Raw genomic sequence first — 22,878 nt, 5'->3', positions numbered from 1 at the left:
CCAATACACTTAGAACAAAATCTAAAACCTTTAAAATTCCAGCAACTTACTTATATATAGGACATACATCAATACAAGTTTGTTGAATGACTGAGTGAAGGAGTCAGGGGCTTGTTTTATATTAATGAATGAGTGTCAAGGCTTAGAAGTAGGAAGAGAATGGGAAAAGAAAACAAGGCTGAGAGTTGAGGGAATAAACGTGGAAGGAGGTGGTGCAGATATTAAACGCTCAGCTGCTAACTGAAAGAAAGGTGAGTAATAGGAACACCTCAGCCACTCTTTGAGAGAAAGGACCTAGTAATCTGCTCCTATAAAGATTATAGTATAAAAAAACCCCATTGGGCAGTTTTATTCTGTCTGACTCTGAGGAGTCCTGCTGTGGTACTGCACAATAACCACTGAACTGTTAACTTCACGGTCAGCATTTCAATCCTAACAGCCACTCCTTATAAACCCTGTACAGGGTCCCTATGAGTCGGAATTGACTTGAGGCCACTTAACACCAGCATAGGGTTGTTGTGAGTTCTAATTGACTCAATGGCACAACAAATACATAAGGTGGAGCCCTGGTGGTACAACGGTTAAATGCTCAGCAGCTAACCGAAAGGTTGGCAGTTTGAACCCATAGAGCAGTTCTGTCACATGGCTTGGGTATGTATCAGAAATGATTTGGTACCCAACATGAGAAACAATATACATGGCAAGACTGAATCTTGAACAGTTAAGTTTCTGGTTCTCTTCTACATATGAGTACAGGCTCCTTTACTTATTACTATCATTTGCTTTATAGGACTAATAACATCAAAAAGTATTTCCTTAGTGTAATACACTGCATCTTATCTCTCTGTTAACAAACAGCAAGCATTTGAGAATCTATCATGTGTTAGATCACACAAGTATATGCCTCTTCAATAAATAAATAAAGGAACAAAAATAGATATACAAAGGATCTTTTAAAAGTCTGTGGAAAACAAAATGAAAATATAATGGAATTTTTCCATAAAAATTTTTTGAACCTATCATCTTCTGTGTTAACTGTGTGCTGCCCCTATCCTCCATGCCTAGAGAAATCCTAACCCCTATAACCTAAGGAACTCTGGTAGCATAGTGGTTAAGAGTCGGGCTGCCAATCTCAAGGTCAGCAGTTCGAAACTACCAGTGGTTCCGCGGGAGAAAGATGAGGCCTTCTGTTCCCATAAAGATTTATAGCCTCGGAAACCCTGTGCAGGGTCACTAAGAGTCGGAACCGACTCCACGGTATACAACAACAACAACAACAATACCTATGCACAGCAGGATAATGCACTGAACCACAAGGATGGTGGTTCAAACTTATCAACTGCTCTTGAAACCTTACACAGGGTTGCTATGAGTTGGAACTGACTTGATGGCACTTGACAACAAGAACATAGATGCATGTGAAGTCATGGTATGGTGCTGTATGATAAGCAGTGGACTGCTAGCCACAAGGTCAGGGGTTCAAACCTAGCAACTGTTTTTCAGAAAGCCTATACAGCAGGGGTTAGGAATCTTTTTTCTGCCCAAATCTGTAATGTTATCTGCAGGCCACACAAAATTATCAACTTAAGAACTGGCCTGCAATATTTGGTCACCCCTAATTAATTCACCCTAATGTGATGGTATAAACAACATAAAAGATGACTATACACGGGGACCTTACCAGATGGAATACACAAAAATCAAATTGACTACATCTGTGGAAAGAGATGGTGGAAAAGCTCCATTATCATCAGTCAAAACAAGGCCAAGGGCAGACTCTGGAAAAGACCATTAATTATTCATATGCTGAAGCTGAAGAAAATGAAAACAAGTCCACGAGAGCCAAAATATCACCTTGAATATATTCCACCTGAATTTAGAGATCACCTAAATAACAGATATGATGCATTAGACACTAAAGACCCAAGAAGAAAGAGTTGTGGAATGACATGAAGAACATCATATAGGAAGAAAGCAAAAGGTCACTGAGAAGATGAGAAGATAAAGACCAAAACCAGATGTCAGAAGAGACTATGAAACTTGCTCTCCAGTATAGAGATGCAAATGGAAGAAGTAAATGTTGGAAGAAGTAAAGAGGTACAAGAGCTCAACAGAAAATTTTGAAGGTCAGATCAAGAAGACAAAGTCAAATATTAAAACAAAGTGTATAAAGACCTGGAGTTAGAAAGCCAAAAGGAAAGAACATGTTCAACATTCCTCAAGCTGAAGAAAATGAAGAAAAAATTCAAACCTTGACTTGCGGTACTGAAGGATTCTATGGGCAAAATACTGAATGATAAAGATAGCATTAAAAGAAGATGGAAGCAATGCACAGAGTCATTGTACCAAAAAGAAATGGTCGATGTTAAACCATCTCAAGAGGTAGCATATCATCTAGAGCCGATGATACCGAAGTTAGAAGTCCAAAGTGCACTGAAGTCATTGGCAAAGAATAAGGCACCAGGAATTGACGGAATACAAGTTGAAATCTTTCAATAAAGTGATACGGCACTGGAGGCACTCACTCATCCATGCCAAGAAATTTGGAAGATACTACCTGGCCAACTGACTGGAAGAGACCTATATTTGTGCCCATTCCAAAGAATATAGAAATTATCGGACAATATCTTTGATATCCCATGCAAGTAAAGTTTTACTAAAGATAATACAAAAACAGACTGTAATCATACACTGACAGAGAACTTCCAGAGGTTCAAGCCAAGTTCAGAAGAGGACATGGAACGAGGGATATCATTGCTGACGTCAGACAGACATTGGCTGACAGCAGAGAATACCAGAAATATGTTTATTGTGCTTTATTGACCACACATAGGTTTTCTACTGTGTGGCTCATGACAAGTATGGACAATATTGCGTGGTATGAGTATTCCAGAACACTTCATTATGCTCATGAGGAAACTGTATATAGACCAAGAGGCAGTTGTGCGACCAGAACAAGAGAACACTGAACAGTTTCAAATCAGGAAAGGTGTGCGTCAGGGTTGCATGCTTTCATCATACTTATTCAATCTGTATGCTGTACAAATAATTTGAGAAGCTGCATTATATGAAGAAAAACGTGGCATCAGGATTGGAGGCAGACTCACTAACAACCTACAATACCAACAGATGATACAACCTTGCTAGCTAAAAGTGAAGAATACTTAAAACACTTATTGATGAAGATTAAAGACCACGACTTTCATTATGGATTGCACCTCAATGTAAAGAAAACAAAAATCCTCACAGGTCTAACAAACAATAGCCACATAAATGGAGAAAAACCTAAAGTTGTCAAAGTTTTCAATTTGTTTGGATCAACCATCAACACTCATGGAAGCAGCAGCCAAGAAATCAAATGATGTATTGTACTTGGCAAATCTGCTGCACAAGACTTCTTTAAAGTGTTGAAGAGCAAAGATGTCAGTTTGAGGACTAGGGTGCATCTGACCCCATGTCATGGTATCTTCAATAACCTCATATGCATGCAAAAGTTGGATAGTGAATAAGGAAGACCATTGAAGAATTGATGCAATTGAATTATGGTGTTGGAGGAGAATATTCAAAGTACCATGAACTGTCAAAAGAATAGATCATCTATGTTGGAAGAAGTACAGTCAGAGTGCTTCTTGGAGGCCAGGATGGCCAGACTTTGTCTTTCATACGTTGGACATATTGTCAGGAGGGACAAGTCCCTAGAGAAGGATATCATGCTTGGTAAAGTGGAGGGTTGAAGAAAAAAGGAAGACTCTCAGTAAGATGGAATGACACAGTGGCAGCATCAATGGACTCAAATGTAGCAATGATTGGGAGGTTGGTCCAGGACCGGGCAGTGTTTTGCTCTGTTGTGCACAGGGTCACTGTGAGTCGGTACGACTCAATAGCACATAAAAACAGCAATATAATGGTTGGTATGGTGCTGTAGGATAAGAACTGGACTGCAAACCACAAGGTCAGCAGATCAAACCCATCAGCTGCTCCCTGGAAACCCTATATAGGATCGCTATGAGTTGGAGTCAATTCAACGGCACTTAACAACAATAACAATATGATGGCTAAGGATCTCTAGTAGAATAGTGGATTACAAACTAAGCTGCTAGTAACCTCAAGGTCCACAGTGCAAAACTGCCAGTCACGCTGCGGGAGAAAGATGAGGCTTTCTGCTTCCATAAAGATTCACAGCCTCGGAAACCCCAGACAGGGTCGTTATGAGTTGGAACCGACTTCACGGCACATAACCACCACCACTACCACCAATGTGATGGCTGGAACTGTGGTTGCCTTGCTGGGGGCAGACCAAAGGATTTCATGGGCGTTATACAATCCTCAGGCCAGACGTTCCCCACCTGTGCTGTAAAAGGGTTATTGTGAGTTAGAACCAACCTGCAGACACTCAACAACGTTCCAGTGGTGTGGCTCTGTAGGAAAAGCAACCCACAAGGTCTGTAGATCAAGCCCATCAGCTGCTCTAGAGAAGAAAGGTGACGTTTTCTCCTTCTGCAAAGACTTAGAAGCTTTGGAAACCCTATACAGGTTAGAATTATTCTGAACTGATTAGATGGCACACAACACCACCACCTGCGGATGCAATCCCATTTAGGAATAGGTTTTTCTTTGTTATGTTAATGTGCCATAGCAATGTAAGGTGTGTTTTTAAGCCTAATTAATGACTTTTAAGAAATAAAGAGAAGATTAGACACAGAGAAGCCAGCACAAAGGGGGGAAGACAGGTGCCATGTGGAGCTCATCAAGGACCTAAGGCACAATGGAGCTACAGAAGCTGAGACAAGCCTCTTCCTCTAGAGCTGACATAGAACCTTCCCTAGAGTTACATTGGGATTTCTAGCCTTCCCAACTGTGAGAAACTAAATCTCCGTTCTTGAAAACCATCCACTTATAGTATTTCTGTTGCAGCAACACTAAGAAATGAAGACAATAATGGCTACAGATTTTTTTAATATATACCTGCTTATTTTAAAATTGAGAATATTATTCTCATGTCATAAAATTCATCCTTTTAAAATGTACAAATCAGTGAATTTTAGTATATTTACATATTGTGCAACCATTATCACTAATTCCAGAATACTTTCATCACCCCAAAAAGAAACCCTTGTACATTTTAGCAGTCACTCCCTATTGTCTCCTTTCTGCATCCCCTGGCAACCACTGATCTATTTTCAGTCCCTATGGATTTGCCTATTCTGAGACTTGTCTAGACATGAAATTACATAGTGTATGCTCCTTTATGCCTAGCTCCTTTCATATATCATACTACTTTCAAGGTTCATCCATGACATAGTGTATATTTGAAGTTCATTCCTGTTATTATACATTTTTAAGTGTGTTTATTTCCTTAATAAAATGCTATAGCTATATTAGAAATTTCCACAAGGAGAAAGACATTGAAAATAAGATCACGAGAAAGAAAGAAAACTTACTTGCATTGGGCATGAAAATATTTGATCAGATTTTGAAGCAAATCCACTCCTTTTTTTATCTTAATTTCATTGACCTTCAGCAGATACTGTTAAAGAGAAAAAAAAAAAGGAAATGTCATAGAAATGAGTAGAATATGAGCGTCTGAAAACAGTGATGATTTCTTCTACTTCTCTGACATCTTTTAAAATTGATAGAACTCATGGGAGAATCTTAATAAACCTTTTTGAATGCTATAGCTAAGAGTTTCTTATATTTGGTGCTATATGAATTATCTGATGCCAGGTTCTTAAATGGTTAGGGGCCCAGAACTACCAGTAATAAGACATTTTAACTCAACCTACTAGGCCAAAATTTTATTCTATTTGCATAGAAGAATCAGAATGAATGGGATTTCTAACTATGTTGAATAACCCTGTTCACACACTTCTGTCCCAGTTTCCTGTCTTTAGACAGGTCTAGAATACTGATAATTCTTTGTGGTTGAGACCCTGTCACCATGTCTCTGATCCCAAGATATTTAAATTCATAATCTCCCTACATGTAAAAACAAACAAACAGACAAACAAACAAAAAAACCCTCAAAAACAAAAAATGGTGATAAAATGGAATCATAAATTGGAATGAATTAAAGCTATTTTTACTTGGAGAATTCATTAACTAAGACAGCAGGAGGTCTTGGGGAATCTAGCATTTGTAAAGGTATTTGTTCTTTCCTGAAGATTTATAGGTGTCCTGCTATGGCACTGTAGGATAAGTACTGGACTGCTTGCTAACCACAAGGTGGGTGGATCACTCCTTGGGAATGCTACACTGTTGTTAAGTGTCATTGAGTTGATTCTGACTCATAGCAACCCTGTACAGGGTTTCCAAGGAGCAGCTGGTGAGTTTGAACCATCAACCTTGTGGTTCATATGGACCTTGTGGTTTAATGCTTTATCCTACAGCACCAGGTCAGGACTCCTGATAACTCTACACAGGGTGGTTATAAGTTGGAACCAACTTGATGGCACTTAACAACAACAACAACAATTTATAGAGAAGGGCCTCCATAAATTTGATAGGAGAACACCCTATCAAAAAACCAGACAACACCTCTAAAACTGACTGACCAAACACTCTGGACATGGTGAGCTCCACGGGCTTCTCATCTGTAAAACAAACAAGTGACCACCCAGGTTTGTTGAAAACTGCTCTGAAACTGTTAACCCTAAAGTTTTTTTCTGCCTGTAACCGCCTCCTTTTTGATTACTTATTCACTGCTGGTTATTAGATGTTAAAATTTAAAATGTGTACACCTTTTCAAAGCACTGGTGGTTAAAGAAGGACTCGGCCACTAAACTGCTAACCAAAAGGTCAGTTGTTTGAACTCACCAGCCGCTCTGCCAGAGAAAGAAGCGACAGTATACTGCTGTAAAGATTATAGCCTATAAACCAGTTTCCTAGAAAACCTTCCATCCTATAGAGTCTAAAACCAACACAATGGCCAGGCATTTGGTTTTTGGCTTTCGGTTGGCCAGCTAACCTGGCCAAGTTATTGGATCATATTCATGCCCATTCCAAAGAGAGGGGACCGAACAGAATACAGACATCATCAAACAATATCATTAATATCACATGCAAGTAAAATTTTGCTGAAAATAATTTTTTAAATGGTTGCAACATTAGAAATGCCAGAAGAGAGAACTGCCAGAAATTCATGTCAGATTCAGAAGAAAATGTGGAATTAGGGATATCATTGCTGATGTCAGATGGGATCTTGACCGAAAGAAGAAAATATCAACAAGATGTTTACTTATGCTTTATTGACTATGTAAAGGCATTCAACTGGGTAGATCATGACAAACTATGGATAATATTGTGACAAATGGGTATTTCAGAGACTTAATTGTGCTCATGAGAAACCTGTACACAGACCAAAAGGCAGTAGGTAGGACAGAAAAAGGAACATGGAATGGTTTAAATCAGGAAAGGTGTGCACCATACTTATTCAATCTGTGGAATCCTGCTGTGGCACTATAAGATAAGCACAGGACAGAAAGGTCGCTGGAACTGAAAAGTTGGCAGTTCAAATTCACCAGCCACTCCTCGGAAATTCTATACAGGGTCGCTATGAGTCAGAACCAACTCGACAGAATTTAACAACAACAATCCAATCTGTATGCTGAGCAAATAATCCGAGAAGCTGGCTTATAAAACAAAGAATGTGGCATGAGGATTGGAAGAAGACACATTACCCAAGATATGTGGATGATATAAAATTGCTTGCTGAAAGAGAAGAGGACTTAAAATATTTACTGATAAAGATCAATGAATAAGGAAGACTGGACAATGAATAAGGAAGACTGGAGAGGAATCAATACACTTGAATTATGGTGTTGGAGAAGAATATTAAAAGTACCGTGGAAATGCAAGAACAAACATATCTGTGTTGGGAGAAGTGCAGCCAGAATGCTTCTTAGAAGCCACGATGGTGAGACTTCGACTCTCATATTTTGAACTTGTTATCAGGAAGGACCTGTCCCTGGAGAAGGACAACATGTTTGGCAAAGTGGAGGGTCGGCAAAAAAGAGAAAGGCCCCAACAAGACAACCTGATACAGAGGCAGCAACAATGGGCTCAAACATCACAACTGTGAGAATGGCAAAAGACTGGGTCACTGTGAGGGGGAACCAACTCAACAGCACCTAACACACTGTTTGACCTGTATAGGGTTTCCAAGGCTGTAAACCATTATGGGAGCAGAAAATTTACTTACAGGAACTTACTTCTAAGGAAATAATTATAAAAGTTTATAAAGATGAACAGCAAAGTTCATTGCAATTGTGTTGGTAAAAGTGAACAATGGCCATAACCCAAATGCAATGAATGTAAATGGAATCAAAGTCTAGGGCATCCCATAACAACAATAATGATAAAATTAAACTACTATGCAGCCATTGTATCCAATAAAACCGAGACTTCCTGTCATGGAAAGATGCCCATGTCATACTAGTGAGTGATAATAATCAAGTTATAAAACACTGTAAAGGATGATACTTTTTATACAAATCATTGGGAGGTATAAAAGATGTTCAGTTAAAAGGTGATTTGGGGGGGGTGGACATTGACTAATATTCTGAAACAGAAACTAATAATCACAATCACTTTTATAATCAATAAAGAAGGAAGACAAGGCCAGTCACATCTTATTCATTCACAGAAGATCTGTATTACCAACTTAACCGAATTTCTTTTTAAATGTATTTGGAAGAAAAGGTTTCACAGCTTTAAAACAAAAGCCTGGAAGTCATTCTGCTAGATCAGATCTTGTGCAACTAAAAATTTTAACAACTACACAATAGCAAGCATTTATAAAGCTCGAGAACTTCAGTTTACAGAGAAAAAGTTAAACAATTCTTCCAGAAACTTTTTAAAACTCCTTTATACATATTCTCAGGTAATTGCTTTTCAAATGCTCTTTCCTCCTTGTGTTCACGTTTACTTGGCCAACTTATACGTCCTTCTAGAATATCCAACATCAGTGTGTCTTCCTCTGGAAGCCCATTAAACTCCAAGTGACTTAGTTAAGCCCACTTCCACTTCTCTTAATGCACTGTAATTATCTGTGTGCTTGTCTGACTTCTAATGAACCAGCTCTGTGGCGGCAGGGACCTTGTTGATATATGCACAGATTGGGACTCAACTATCACCTGTGAATTTGGTGCAAAAATCATTCAAGAATATTATTTACAGGCATCATCTATAGGATATTTCCCCCAAAATAAGCTATTTCACCAGACCACACAATCCATCCACCTACACCCCAAAAAGTAAAAGTACCCAGGTGCAAGGTGTTTACCAGTGCAAGGTGTCTACCAACAACAGAGATGGGGGTGTGGAATTCAGTACATCTCACTTTAAGGCTCTGCTAATAACATGCTGATTGCATTTCCAAAATCTGCCAGCATTTAAACAGTCTTGCCAAGTTTAGGTAAACAGATTTCTTTCTAACTAGCCAAAAAGAGTGCAACTTAAGTATATACACAAACACGTTTTTCAACTTCATTATTTGCCAAACACCATACTTAATTTAGGAGTTCTAGTGTGGTGCTGTAGCGTAGTGGTTACGAATCGGGCTGTGAACTGCAAGGTCAGCAGTTCGAAACTACCAGCGGTTCCACGGGAGAAAGATGAGGCGTTCTGCTCACATAAAGATTTACAGCCTCGGAAACCCTGTAGAGGATCGCTATTAGTCGGAACCAACTCCACAGCACTTAACAATAACAACAACAACAACAAGTGTGGTGCTGTAGGTTAATGCGCTGGACTGCAAAGTCAGTTTAAACCACAAAGTTGGTGGTTCACCATTCACTCCTCAGAAACCTTTTACAGGATCGTTATGGATCGGAACCAACTCAATGGCACTTAACAACAACATACTTAATTTTGGAGTCCTGGTGTGGTACTGTGGGTTAATGCGCAGGATTGCAAAGTTGGTTTGAAAGGCAAAGTCGGCAGTTTAAGCTCACCAGTAGCTCCTTAGAAACCCTATATAGGGTGGCTGTGAATTGGAACCTACTCGATAGCACTTAACAACAACAAAAACAACATACTTAATTTTAACTCTGCTTAAATAAAAACCATCTCATATTGTCTCGGTTGATTTCTCCAGCACTAAGTGAAATAGGTCAAACAGGTAATATATATGATGACTGTCTACAATGCAATGTGTGCATCAAAACATCCACTCTCCTATCTATAAACACACTTTTCTGTGTAGTTTACTTTCTAAATATGAGGCTAAGTACAAAATCACTACTACTATAGGGTTCCAGTTCATACATGGAAGGATTTATTCCAAACAAAACATATTTATATGTATCTCTATAATTAGTAAGTGGCTGCAGCCAAGTTCTCTCAGCAATAAAACTAATCTTAATCTTATTATGGTGTCTTCAAAAAATAAAAAAAGAAGGTCCAATTAAAACAGTTGCTTCCAAGGGGATCTGCGGAGCCAGTTAAATTCAAGGCAGCTCCAAGGCTATGGCTATGGTTTATTGTTTTGTTTTCCAAAGGGGTAATCTTGATAGATTTTCTCAGAGGACATAGGATAATCATGAGAGCTTAGTGTAGGACAAAGTTCCAAGAAAACTGAAAAGCACTTTAGTGAGAACAAAGCTAGGAAAGTTGTGCCAAAGAATTGTGTTCCATCACGACACTGCACCTGCTCATTCTTCCAGGTCAGCAAGGGCTGTCCTGTGAGAATTTCATTGGAAAACCTTCTCCATCTACAACAGCCTTGATCTTGCCCCTTCAGACTCCTTTTTATTACGCAAACTCAAAGAACATTTAAAAGAAACACAATTTGAATCCCCAGAAGATGTCAAAACTGCCATTTTGACAAGATGTAAATCAAAGAGCACAGAATTCTTTGGGGAAGGGTTAGAAAGATGAAAAAAGTACCTTCAGAAGTGTATAGACCTAGATGGAGGATACACTGAGAAACAACAGTTTCACATTTTGATTCTTTAATAAAGGTTTCTATGATTTTATAGAAATGCTTTTCAATTTACCCTTGTATTCACAATGCAAAATACATGTAGAATAGAGGAACAAAAAAAGACATGAAGGCTTATAAAAACAAAAAGTAAAAACAGGAGATGTGAAACTAATACCTAATGTATATCAGTAACAACATTAAACAGGAATAGATTCAACAATTTAATCACAAGGCAGGTAGTCATACTGCATTAAAAATCATATGATCCAACTCCATGCTGTCCACAGAAGACATACTTTACATTCAAAGATACGATTAGCGTAAAAGGATGAAAAAGAGTCATTATGCAAATAGCAACCCCAACAAAGCTGGAGTGGTTATACTAGTATCTGACAAAACAGAGTTTAAAACTTTCCATTGCCATCCCTGATCCCCTGCAACATATTTTCCTCTGGCCACTTAAGAGGTTTACATCTTAAACACTCATTTAAATATATTCCTAAGGTATTTATATATGTGTGTCTGTGTAAAGGCTAAGCACCTGCTGCAGATCACAGACAAACAAACAGATTCCAAAAGAACTGCCTTCTGGATCAGCTTTGCTGTTGATGGCTTTAGAGTGAATCAAGAGCTGGCTGAACCCAGTTTCAATACCCATGTATTTTGTAAATTTAAAAAAGCAAGTTTTCATTGATTGCTCCAATAGGGAACACAGCTCCCATCAAGGAAAAGTGCTTCACTGGGCTTTGCCAAGAGGAGTGGCCCTATGGCAGAAGCGTAAGCTGTTTTCTCAGCTAGCTTCACAAGAGGAGTCATGAGTAAGGTAGGTGAGAGCTGAGAGCAGAGGCCTTCATGATTTGCATGTTCTCTGATATGGTTCCATTCCTGTACCTGTAGCAGAATGATGTTCTGTGAATGTCTGAAGGGCTTGGGAATAAAGGCAGAGGAATAGAAAGGAGTGCCCAAGCCACTTGGACCTTTTGACCTTGATGGCATCCCCACAACTGAGCAAGTTACATTTGGCTGGGAACACTTCAAAAAGACAGGCAGCAGCCCTACCCATGATATGATCTCACATAGTTAAAAAGAGAGAATTACATGGACTGTCATCTCTCAGGCTGGGGTTTTTCCAGCTGGCTTTTCATCCCAGCTCAATGACTATATTGGTCCAATGGGAACCCAGATCCCTCCTAAAAGTGAGTGGTTTTAGTTATGTCCCAGTGAGAGGAGGCAAGTTTGAGTGTGTTTACATATGTGCGGTCAGAAAGAACACTATGCTTACTTTGTTCCTCAATCTTTAATAAAAAGCTGTTGTTAGATTAACCTAATCCCAGTGTCCAGAAGACTACGGTTCCCCGAGTAAACTAAAATGTAAACACGAGAGACAAATGGAGTCCAATAAAAACTTTGTTCTTTTTTTAAAGTGGCTAGTAAAAGTCAGAAGCAAATACTTACTAATGTTTATATAGCCTATTACATTCCCAGCAAGAATTCATGTGTAGGTGACAGAAGATTGCCTCGCCACCTGGACTCCCAGAGCCTGTGATTCCCCAGCATCTTACCTCACACATCTGTAGCTGGAAGAACCGCCTCTCTTTTTCCATCTCTTCAGCAATTTCAGCCCCACTTATTTCAGTACGAATCATCCCGTGGAGCTTGGCATGTTCCTTTTTCTCCTTTTCTATTTTGGTTCTAAGCGTGAAAAGAGCAAGGATAAATCAAGATGCCTCTTGGCAGAGTATCCCACACTGGACAACTTAGAAGCCATCTATTGCCCACCCTGCTGAGATAAATGCTTACCCTGCATTTTCAGGCAGCACAGTCTCTTAAACTACTTGAAAGGAAAATGCCATTTAAAAATTGGCCTTTCTGCTACCTACTGAATGAGAATTTGACACAGTGGCAGCAACAATGGGCTCAAACATAACAATTGTGAAGATGACACAGGACCAGGCAGGACTCTGTTGGCGCAGAGTTTCTGTGAGTTGGAATGGACTTGACAGCACCTTACAACAACAACAACAACAACACTATTCAACAAATACTTCTTAAGTATTTGCACTTTGTGCCAGACTCTAGGCCAGTAGTGTTCCCAGGGTCAGAGGAGGAAGCATGCTTTCAAGATTTCTTTCAGCAATAACATTTTATGAGTCTGGCTACCCCCTAGATGGTCCTAAGGGAATCATTTGGTCAATAACCATTCACTACTTAATATGTCTCTTCCCATACTTTCCCCCTATTCCTCTTTCTTCATTTCCACCTTCTCCACACTAATGGAAGCCATGGCAGTTCGCCTGCCTTGACCTAGGATTTTAGGAGAAGAAAATTGCCTTTTCTTCATTTAAACCTCATTCTGCACTTTGTACAACAAAACGACATGTGTAAAATTCATGTGTAAACTGACCAACTTGGACCTATAGAAGAGTGATCAGAATGAGAAGGAGCCATAAAATTGCATCAGATAATAAGGGTTTGTAATTGTGAATTTTTGTTTTGGAGGGAAAAATCACTAAACAAAAACAACAGAAAGCACTCAAATTGTAAAGAGCTGCCATGAAGAAACGTGAGTAGATATTTTCTGTAGTACTTCATGGTAAGCCTGAAAAGATATAAAGCAGCATTCTCTTAAAAAGCTGTTCAACAATGATCATTTTTGGATTCCAGAAAGTTTCCTATCATGGGATTGGGTGTTTAAGAAGAGGAAAGAAATGTAGTTTATACTCTTTGTTTCTTTTAGAGCACAGTGCTAGGCAAAGAGTAGGTACTCAACAGTTTGAAAGTGTGAGTATATCAGAACATAAACAATTGGCTGTTTAGTGGGGGTTTGGGCAAATGCATCTTGGAGGAAATGTGAGGAAATAGAGGGCCAGCGAGATCTGAGGGACTATGATTCTACAATTCCAAGATTCCCCCTGGCACCACCGCAAAAAGGCCAAGACACAGTCCCGACACTGGTGAGTTCTCTAAATAATCTAGTATGGAATTACTGCCCAGAAATTTTAAAGATGTGTTAAGCATTTGTTATATAATGTAACACCTCTTGGGATAAATGCATCTCACACATTAATGGACACAACATTACTTCCTTTATTTAACCTAGAATTACTCAAGCTTTTTTTTTTTTTTTTAAAGAGTACTAACTCCCTCCCCCTTACAAATTCTGGGATTTTTGTGAGAGATTCTTCCCATGCCCTATTTATGTGTATCTTAATTTCACAGAATTTGATCTCCTTCCCTCTTTAATTCTTTTCAGAACCAGAGGGCTATTACAGGCAATCTTCTTTAGAAACCTCTTTATGCCCTTGGTCCAGTAATGCACAGAATCATTTCCTTTAAGGCATCTAGCTAGGGTGGTGGTGAGACCCACTGACTAGAAGTCATGAAACCATTTCCTAGGCCTAGCTCAATTATTCTCTTCTCAAACCAACAAGTCATGGTTTCCCATCTATAAGTAGAAATGGTGATCCTTTCCCTATAAAATTAAAGGATGGTAAAGGTCTAGAGCCCTGGTAGCTCAGTGGGTTATAAGTTGGGCTGCTAAACCGCAACGTCAGCAGTTTTAATCTACTAGCTACTCTGTGGTAGGAAGATGAGGTGTTTGCTCTTGTAAAGATTTACAGCCTTGAAAACCCCTAATACAGCATCATTATGAGTTGGAACTGATTCGGTGTAACACAACCACTACCACAAAGGTCTAGAGATAGTAGATTTGGAGCCCCTCTTGGCTGACAGACCTTCAAGGAATTCTAGTTTAATATTATCTGTGCTTATATAAAAATGTGTACAATTAAGAAAACTCTAGAACTCAGGGGTCCACACAACTTCAGGTATGAAAATTTAAATTCCATGAATGGAAGGAGTAGCAAAGGTTTGGCACTACTTGGTTTGTGACACTTCACCACTGAAATGATAAAAAAAAAAAATGGTTAAAAAAAAAAAAAGTCACAAAACTTAATACTTGCAGTTACAACTGAAATGACTTTTCTTTAACACCTCACTTTGCCAGATGGCTTCATAAGAAAGTTTCTGTTTCTACTAATATAACTTTACATTATTAGCCTATGTACAGGGATTACAAAGTAAACACAAAGCATTTAAAATATTTTGTAGTTCTCAACTATTTAAAGTAATTGAAATCATTACTCCTACAAGAACTAGCTCAATTATCTCCATTATAAGAATAGAAATTATGAGCGGAAATGTTAAAACTGTTTGAAGTCAACTGGTAGAAGCCTTGTCTTCAGTGGAAATTGTGGAACACATTCAAGAATCAACTAAGCCATTCTTTATGTTCTTTTTCCGGGGCAGATGAAGCAATCAAACAAAGCTGAAGGAGAATGGCATTCCAACAATTTTTCTTTCCTCTAACTAAACCCAAGGGGGCTGATGTTGCAGAGAAACATAGACACAAAGCAAAAAGCAGATGTTTTTCACAAATCACCAAGAAGAAAGTCCAAAAAGCGGTGATGCTGTCATAAATGGTGATAAAATGGGAAAGTGTTTTAAAGACAAAAAGGAAAGAAACACATGGTGAGAGAAATTAGTCTTTACTTCCTTTCAATTTACCTTTCCTGAAAATAACATTCTATAAAGGGACAAAAGAAAGTTGTTTAAAGAAGTTAATATAACTTTGGAAGCATTTGGCATCATAATAAACCACAACAACATTGTTCTAGATAAATTCTTTCATGGATAAATGTTTATTTAGACAATACCTTTAAGTAATAAAAGCTGGATTTAAAATGGCAATCTCAAATTACCTATACTGTATTTTAAAGAGAAAGCACTTACATTTTTGTTTCATAGTCCTTCCAAGCTTTATCAAACGGTTTTTTCAGATCCTATAAACAGAGAGGCATAAATTAAACATGACTAATCATTAACTTCTATGTCAGATAAGCATACATATCCCTAGACTAGTCCTGAAAGGAACATTAATATCTGTAAAAAATTATTCATGTGAGCCCATGAACAATAAAGAACTTAACATAGGATTTTAGACTACTGGTAGCATTTTTTTTTTCTTTAAATTTTATTATGCAAGATATCAAATGTTTGCAAAAGTAGAGAATCATACAATGTACTTAACATGCCATTACAACAACTATTTATCTTATTTTATCTATAGCCTATCCTCTACACTCGGATTATTCTGAAGTTAAACTCAGACACACATATATAACATTTCATTTTAATCTACAAACATCTCAGTGCATCTTTCTAAAAGAAAGAAAATGACTTTTTATATTAACTTATGAATCTCCCCCAACAATTTTAATTCTGATTTGGACCCCAAAAATAATACAAAAGTCATCTACATCCTCCTGAGGTTTCCCAACTCCACTCTTTGTCGGGTCCTTAAGACCTCATAGTCTCAGAAAAATTGTATCCAGTGGTTCCCACCTAACTATATTCCATTCAACAGAGCTCTTTTGGAAGACAGATACTTTTTTTCCCTTTTCTTTCTATTTATTTATCTATTTACTTTTGGCTCTTCACTGTCTTTATGACAAGTCTAAACTTCAAAGTCTGGCATGTAAGGTTCTCCATGAACTGGCCCTACCCCACTCCTAAGCCTCATTTCCTACTACTGGCACCTCTCCAGACTCACTGCTTGAAGTTACACTAAAAGCCCGGATGTGTCAGTGTTGATTCATGCTTCCATATATTTGCATATGTTTTCCCCTCTAAGGAGAATTTCCTCTCCTCATGCTTTTTCTGGCTAATTCAGCTGACATGCCCTTCAGGGCCACAGTGTTCCTCAGTGTCTTAGCATATCCCTTGGGCACACATTTCTGCTACTATACTCTACAAAGGGACTCTGAAGCCTCTGTAGAGATCCCCCAAGATTGGCCAGGCTGGGCATGCAGACATGCCCAGGTATGATTCAGCCCTAGACAGTAATCATGTGCAGGTCCCACAGAAGAGCTTGGGTCTCCTCAGAACACAGACACAAACATCCCCCTTTTACAGCTTGTGCCAATGATATGCAAAAGCAACGTACTGCTCAGCGTATCTATCTACTCTAACCCTGTTACTGGGAAAGAGTTCACAACTTCTGTGCTTCACAGTAGCAAGACACCTCCTCAACAACAAACATCCATTGAGGGCAGAAAAGTGAACATAGTTCATGCCTTCCACATGCATGTTTTCCCCACCAGGAAAATAAGAGGTGTCCCTTACTATGTAGGATCCTTTTTTCCAGGGTTGTAAACTAGTGACTTAGCAGCCAGAAAACCAGACCAAGATTACAAATCAAAGGAAAATGAGATAGCAAAAAGCCATCCTGTCATCTCAGTTGCAATAGTAAAATATAGGTTGCTTACCATGCCAGGCCAGTATTTCTGTGATTCCACATTATATAAAAAAACTGTCACCCAATAGTATTGATTTTAAAATACCATACCCCTTTGACTCCTTTTAGGTCTCCCTTTAGCAAACTGTCCAAAGGAAAGGAGATAATGTTGTTCATATTCTGAATCTAAAAAAACAAACACAAAAAAATGATATTCTTATTCCACTTCCTTTTAAATCTAAAGGATAACACAAATGTTAGAAGATGTGATAATGATTAACTTTCACTTGAAACATGGCCAGCACAAGTATGATAGCCTTATTCACTCTAAGTTCTCGGTAACAATTTTATATTACAAAGAAATACATACAAAAGTCTATCTCTGCACATTTTCCACAATAAAAGTAACTCTATTATCAAACCATGAAGTTTGTGAAAAGATGATCATTACAATGAAGAAAAAGTATTTTAAATGATTAACGAAAGAACCACTTTACAGAGACTAGAATAAAAGCAAACATTCATTTCCTACACTCAATCACAGCTCTAACCAATAAACCTGGAAAGACACTCTAGGCTCCAGCTCTTCTTTCTAGGACAGCTCCTAAGAGTGGGTAAACAAAGGGGAAAAAACCGATCTCACCGTATTTCTGTTTCCTGTGAATACATGTAACTGATTGTTGAGTGAGAATGAGAAAAGCAACTGTGTATGTGTGCTGCTGGGTGAAGGGGATCAATAAGAAAAGGAGGTAATGAGTCTTGGTACCCTTTGTTCTATTCCCTAAAGAAATAAGGCTGATAATTTAATAAACTGTCACTACGGATTAAATAGATTAGAAGCAAAAGGTATGCTCACCCATGGTAACCAAACTCTACTGACAAAAATACATCAATACTCAGGGCACGCAGGAACATCCCAATTGGCAGTACACGAATATGAGCTAACTAAAAGACACAAAGCTCAGTTAGGAAAAACCTTTAGGTACAGATTCAGTGTTCTGGACCCTGCAAGATTCCCTCCCCAACTAGAAAATAAGACTATAGCCCAGTTCCTCATTTCCCGGCTCAACCATTCCCTTAAGTCAACATGAGTGTCACTTAACATTGCTGAAAGCCCTGTGCATTCTGGGTTATGTGCACCTAGATTACAGGCCTATAAGTGGAGAATAAACAAGAATGAGGACTTTGGATGGTTACACATTCATTCTTACAACTGAGCAAAAGGAAGAAAAAAATAGGGGGTGATAATAATTACTTTGAACAGAAAGATTAAATATAGGTACAATTTTTAGGGGAATATAGAATTGGGCTCTGATTTTTAAACACTATCCAGCATACTGAATTTTAAAAATGGAGAAAAAAATTTACCTGAAAACTACTGATAAGATATACAATAAGCCTATGCTAACAATGAACTCTGCCAATTAAATGATCAACTAATGAGTGCTCTTTCGGAAATGACTGTTGGGTTAACTCTTGTCCTAGGCTTAAACAACTCAACATGTATCACGCACCTGGCATTCTCCCAAGGTACAATGTAATCAGTTATGACTTGCTAAGAATAGCCGTAAGAGTTAACATTTTTTAAATAATGAAAAGCTCAGCTTAAGGCGAGGCCTTTTATGGTTGACTGGAAGGAATGCTGACAAATACAAGACCATGCTGATGAATAACCTGTGACAGCAAACACACCTGGGTTTCTGCTTTAAACCACGGCTGGAACAAAATAGGGTGGAAGAAATACAATCTCTGCCACAATTCCTCACATCTAGGTCCACATTTCAATCTACCTGCTAGAAACTCCTAAGTGTGTCCAAGCCAGCATTCCCTATGCCCCAGTTCCTCTCTTTCTCCTCCAGGGCTCTTTATTCCTGTAAAACATACTTGGCAATCCTCTGAGTTGCCAAAGTTCAGTACCTAAAATCTCTTCTTTCCACTTGACTACCTATTTAACCAGCTGTCAAATCTTGATTCTATCTTTGCAAGCTCTTCTATAAACATCCTCTCCTTGCCACTTCTGCACTACTATTCCTCACTTAAGCTCTTGTTGACTTTTTCTGGACTAACGCAACTCTTTCCCCTGGCTCCCCGCCATCTGTTTCCTAGCCTGCTGCTCCAATCCACACACAGTTCAGCCAGGTTTATCTAGGGTTGTGGCCCCACCTATTTATTCAAAAACCTCAAGAGATGGCCTACTCATAATAAAAACTAAACTTATTATTCCTATTTGAGATCCTCTACAATCTGCCATTTCATCTTTATAGTCAGTCAAATAAAATTCTTTGCAGCTTCTGGATTCTGTTAAATCTCCACTGTTAAATTTAGACATCATCTCAAGAAGAGATTTGATGAATTAGACACTAATGACCAAAACCCAGAAGAGTTGTGGAATGACATCAAGAACATCATGCAGGAAGACAGCAAAAGGTCATTAAAAAGACAAGAAAGAAGGAAAAGACTAAAATGAATGTCAAAAGAGATTCTGAAATTTGCACTCCAGTGTAGATATATTAAAGCAAATAGAAGACATGAGGAGATAAGAGAATTGAACAGAAAATTTCAAAATGTAACTCAAGAAGATAAAGTCAAATATTAACATGAAGCATGCCAAGGCCTGGAGTTAGAAAACTAAAAGGGAAGAACACACTTAGCATTTCTCAAGCTCAAAGAGCTGAACAAAAAATTCAAGCCTTGACTTCCAATATTTAAGGATTCTATGGGTAAAATAATGAATGACACAGAAAGCATTAAAAGAAGATGGAAGGAATACACAGTCAATATACCAAAAAGAAATGATCAATAGTCAACCATTTCAAGAGGTAACATATGAACAAGACTCACTGGTACTGAAGGAAGAAGTCCAAGCTGCACTGAAGGCATTGGCTTCAGAGAACAAGGCTCCAGGAATTAATGGAATACAAACTGAACTCTTTCAACAAACTGATGGACACTGGAGGCACTCACTCATCTAAGAAATTTGGAAGACAAATACTTGCCTGGAAAATATCCATGTCCATGCCCATTGCAAAGAGAGATTACCCAATGGAATGCAGAAATTACCAGACAGTATCATTGATATCACTTACAAATAAAATTTACTCAAGATAATTAAAACATGGCTACAATAGTACATTGTACAGAGGATCAAGCCAGATTCATTTAAATGAATCTTGGCTGAAAGCAGAGAATACGGGGAATATGTTTACCTGTGTGTTATTGACTATGCAGAGGCTTTCAAATGTATGCATCATGACAAGATCTGGATAATATTGTGAGGAATGGGTATTCCAGAACACTTAATTGTGCTCATAAGGAATGAGTATGCAAACCAAGAGGCAGTCTTTCAGAACAAAGGGGCACCGAATGGTTTAAAATCAAGAAAGACATACACCAAGGTTGTATTCTTTCACTATACTTATTCAATCTATATGCTGAGCAAAGAAGCTGGATTAGATGAAGAAGAATGTGGCATCAGGATAAGAGGAAGACTCATTGCTGCTGCTGTTGTTGTTGTTAAATGCTGTTGAGTTGGTTCTGACCCATAGCGTTCCTGTATAGGGTTTCTGAGGAACAGCTGGTGAAGCTTGAATAGTTGACCCTGTGGTTCAAACCGATTTTGTAGTCCAGCACATTAACCCACACCGCCACACCACAACTCCATTAACAATCTGCAATATGCAGATGATACAACCTTACTTGCTGGAAGTGAAGAGGATTTAAAATATTTACTAAAATACTTACAATCTTCAGTATGGTTTGCACCTCCATATAAAGAAAGCAAAATTCCTCACCACTGAACCAATAAACAACATCATGATAAATGGGAAAAAGACTGAAGTTGTCAAAGACTCCATTTTGCTTGGATCCACTGTTAATACTCATGGAAGCAGTAAGGAATCAAATGATGTATTGCATTAGGCAAATCTGCTATACAAAACGTCTTTCAGGTGTTCAAGATCAAAGATATCAATTTGAGGACTTAGGTGTGCAAGACCCAAACCATGGTATTTAATAGCCTCATATGCATGTGAAAGTTAGACCATGAATGTTGTTGTTGTTAAGTGCCATCGAGTCGGTTCCGACCCATAGCGACCCTGTACAGGGTTTCCGAGGGTGTAAATCTTTACGGGAGTAGAAAGCGTCATCTTTCTCCCGCAGAGCGGCTGGTAGTTTTGAACCGCTGACCTTAAGGTTCGCAGCCTGATTCGTAACCACTACGCTACCAGAGCTCCTAGACCATGAATAAGGAAGACAAAAAAAGAATTGATGCATTTGAGTTATGGAGTTAGAGAAGAATGTTGAAAGTACCACGGACTGCTAGAAGAAGAAACAAATCTGTGTTGGAAAAAATACAGACAGAATGTGGTTTACAAGCCAGAATTACGAAACTTCATCTCTCATACTTCGGTCATGTATCAGGAGGGACCAGTACTTGTAGAAAGACATAATGCTTGGTAAAGTGGAGGGTCACTGAAAAAGATGAAGACCCCCCCACTGGGATGGATTGGCCCAGTGGCAGCAGCAATAGGTAAGAGCTACAATTATGAAGATGGTGCAGGATTGGGCACTGTTCCGTTCTGTTGTGCATACGGTCGCTATGAGTTGGAACCGACTAGACACTGAACAACAACATATGCTTGATAAACACTGGTCAACTAAATCAATATAGTTAAATATTTCCTAAGCACTTATTACATAAGAGAGAGAATCTAGAGTCTTCTGATATATACTTAGTTCTAGTAACACCTTTAAAAAAAGGCATAATACAACACATCCATATATGAATTCACTTATGTATTTATTGAACATTTGTTTTGTAGACAACAATGAGCTGGCCATAAAGTTTAACAAAACATGATTCCTGCTCTCTGAGAATAATAATAAATCCATATACATCAATAATCGAAAAGTCAGGCTTCATAGAAGACATGGTAAACTGGTCTAGACTTTGGGAGAAGAACAATGGCCCCAATTACAGAACCTTGACACATTGCCCATTCACCTACACCATCACCCAAAGCCAACACTGGTGCCACTTGGTCCAGGTTAATTCAGTGCTGAAGACTGCCTGCGAAGGAGCCAATAAAGTGGCATCTTTGACAAGGCAGGTACAAGGAAGCAGGTAACAAAAACAGAAACAGTTCACAGGCAAGGGGCAGAACTGTATGGGGTGACAGGCTGTGCCAAAGGCATCAGAACTGCCCATGTACAGTGGGGGTGAACACCAGTGGGTTTTTTTGTTTGTTTGGTTTTTTTCAGTTTACTCTTTTTTTTTCTTAAATGCTTTATTGTGAATTATGTGATAGTTTACATGGGAGAACATTAGTTTTACATTCACTCTATCATATATCATCTCATTGCCATGGTTACAATACCCTCCATGCAATCCTGCCCCCATAATTCCCCAGGTATTCAGCACACAGTCACTCTTCCTCTCTGGATCTACAGTCTCCAGCTGCTCCATTGCTCCACGTCATCATCTTTGGCTCCATTTCAGATGGAGTAGGGTCCCGCTCTCTGCTCTTCTCCCTTGATGGTCCTAGGGACCTCCGCTACTAGACTGAAAGGTTAATCACTCCCCTCCTTGCTATAAAATGTCTACCTTTACATTTCCAACCCTCATAATCAGTCCTGATAACAATTATTCATTATTGTATCACAA

General features: G+C 38.6%; 1 protein-coding gene across 2 annotated transcripts in view; it reads right to left on the bottom strand.

The window, feature by feature from the left end:
* Positions 1 to 22,878, bottom strand: part of ASAP2 (ArfGAP with SH3 domain, ankyrin repeat and PH domain 2) — a 281,424-nt gene that overhangs the window by 87,629 nt on the left and 170,917 nt on the right. For both annotated transcript variants that reach the window (XM_006863981.1, XM_006863980.1), the window contains exons 4-7: positions 17,328 to 17,402; positions 15,713 to 15,762; positions 12,484 to 12,613; positions 5,442 to 5,527 (exon numbers count right to left, since the gene is read on the bottom strand). In XM_006863981.1, coding sequence (XP_006864043.1) covers positions 5,442 to 5,527; positions 12,484 to 12,613; positions 15,713 to 15,762; positions 17,328 to 17,402 — 341 coding nt within the window. The remainder of the gene's footprint in view (positions 1 to 5,441; positions 5,528 to 12,483; positions 12,614 to 15,712; positions 15,763 to 17,327; positions 17,403 to 22,878) is intronic.

Source organism: Chrysochloris asiatica, unplaced genomic scaffold, assembly GCF_000296735.1.
Source record: "Chrysochloris asiatica unplaced genomic scaffold, ChrAsi1.0 scaffold00058, whole genome shotgun sequence".
NCBI classification, from domain to species: domain Eukaryota; kingdom Metazoa; phylum Chordata; class Mammalia; order Afrosoricida; family Chrysochloridae; genus Chrysochloris; species Chrysochloris asiatica.
This window is presented reverse-complemented; position numbering and strand designations above follow the sequence as displayed.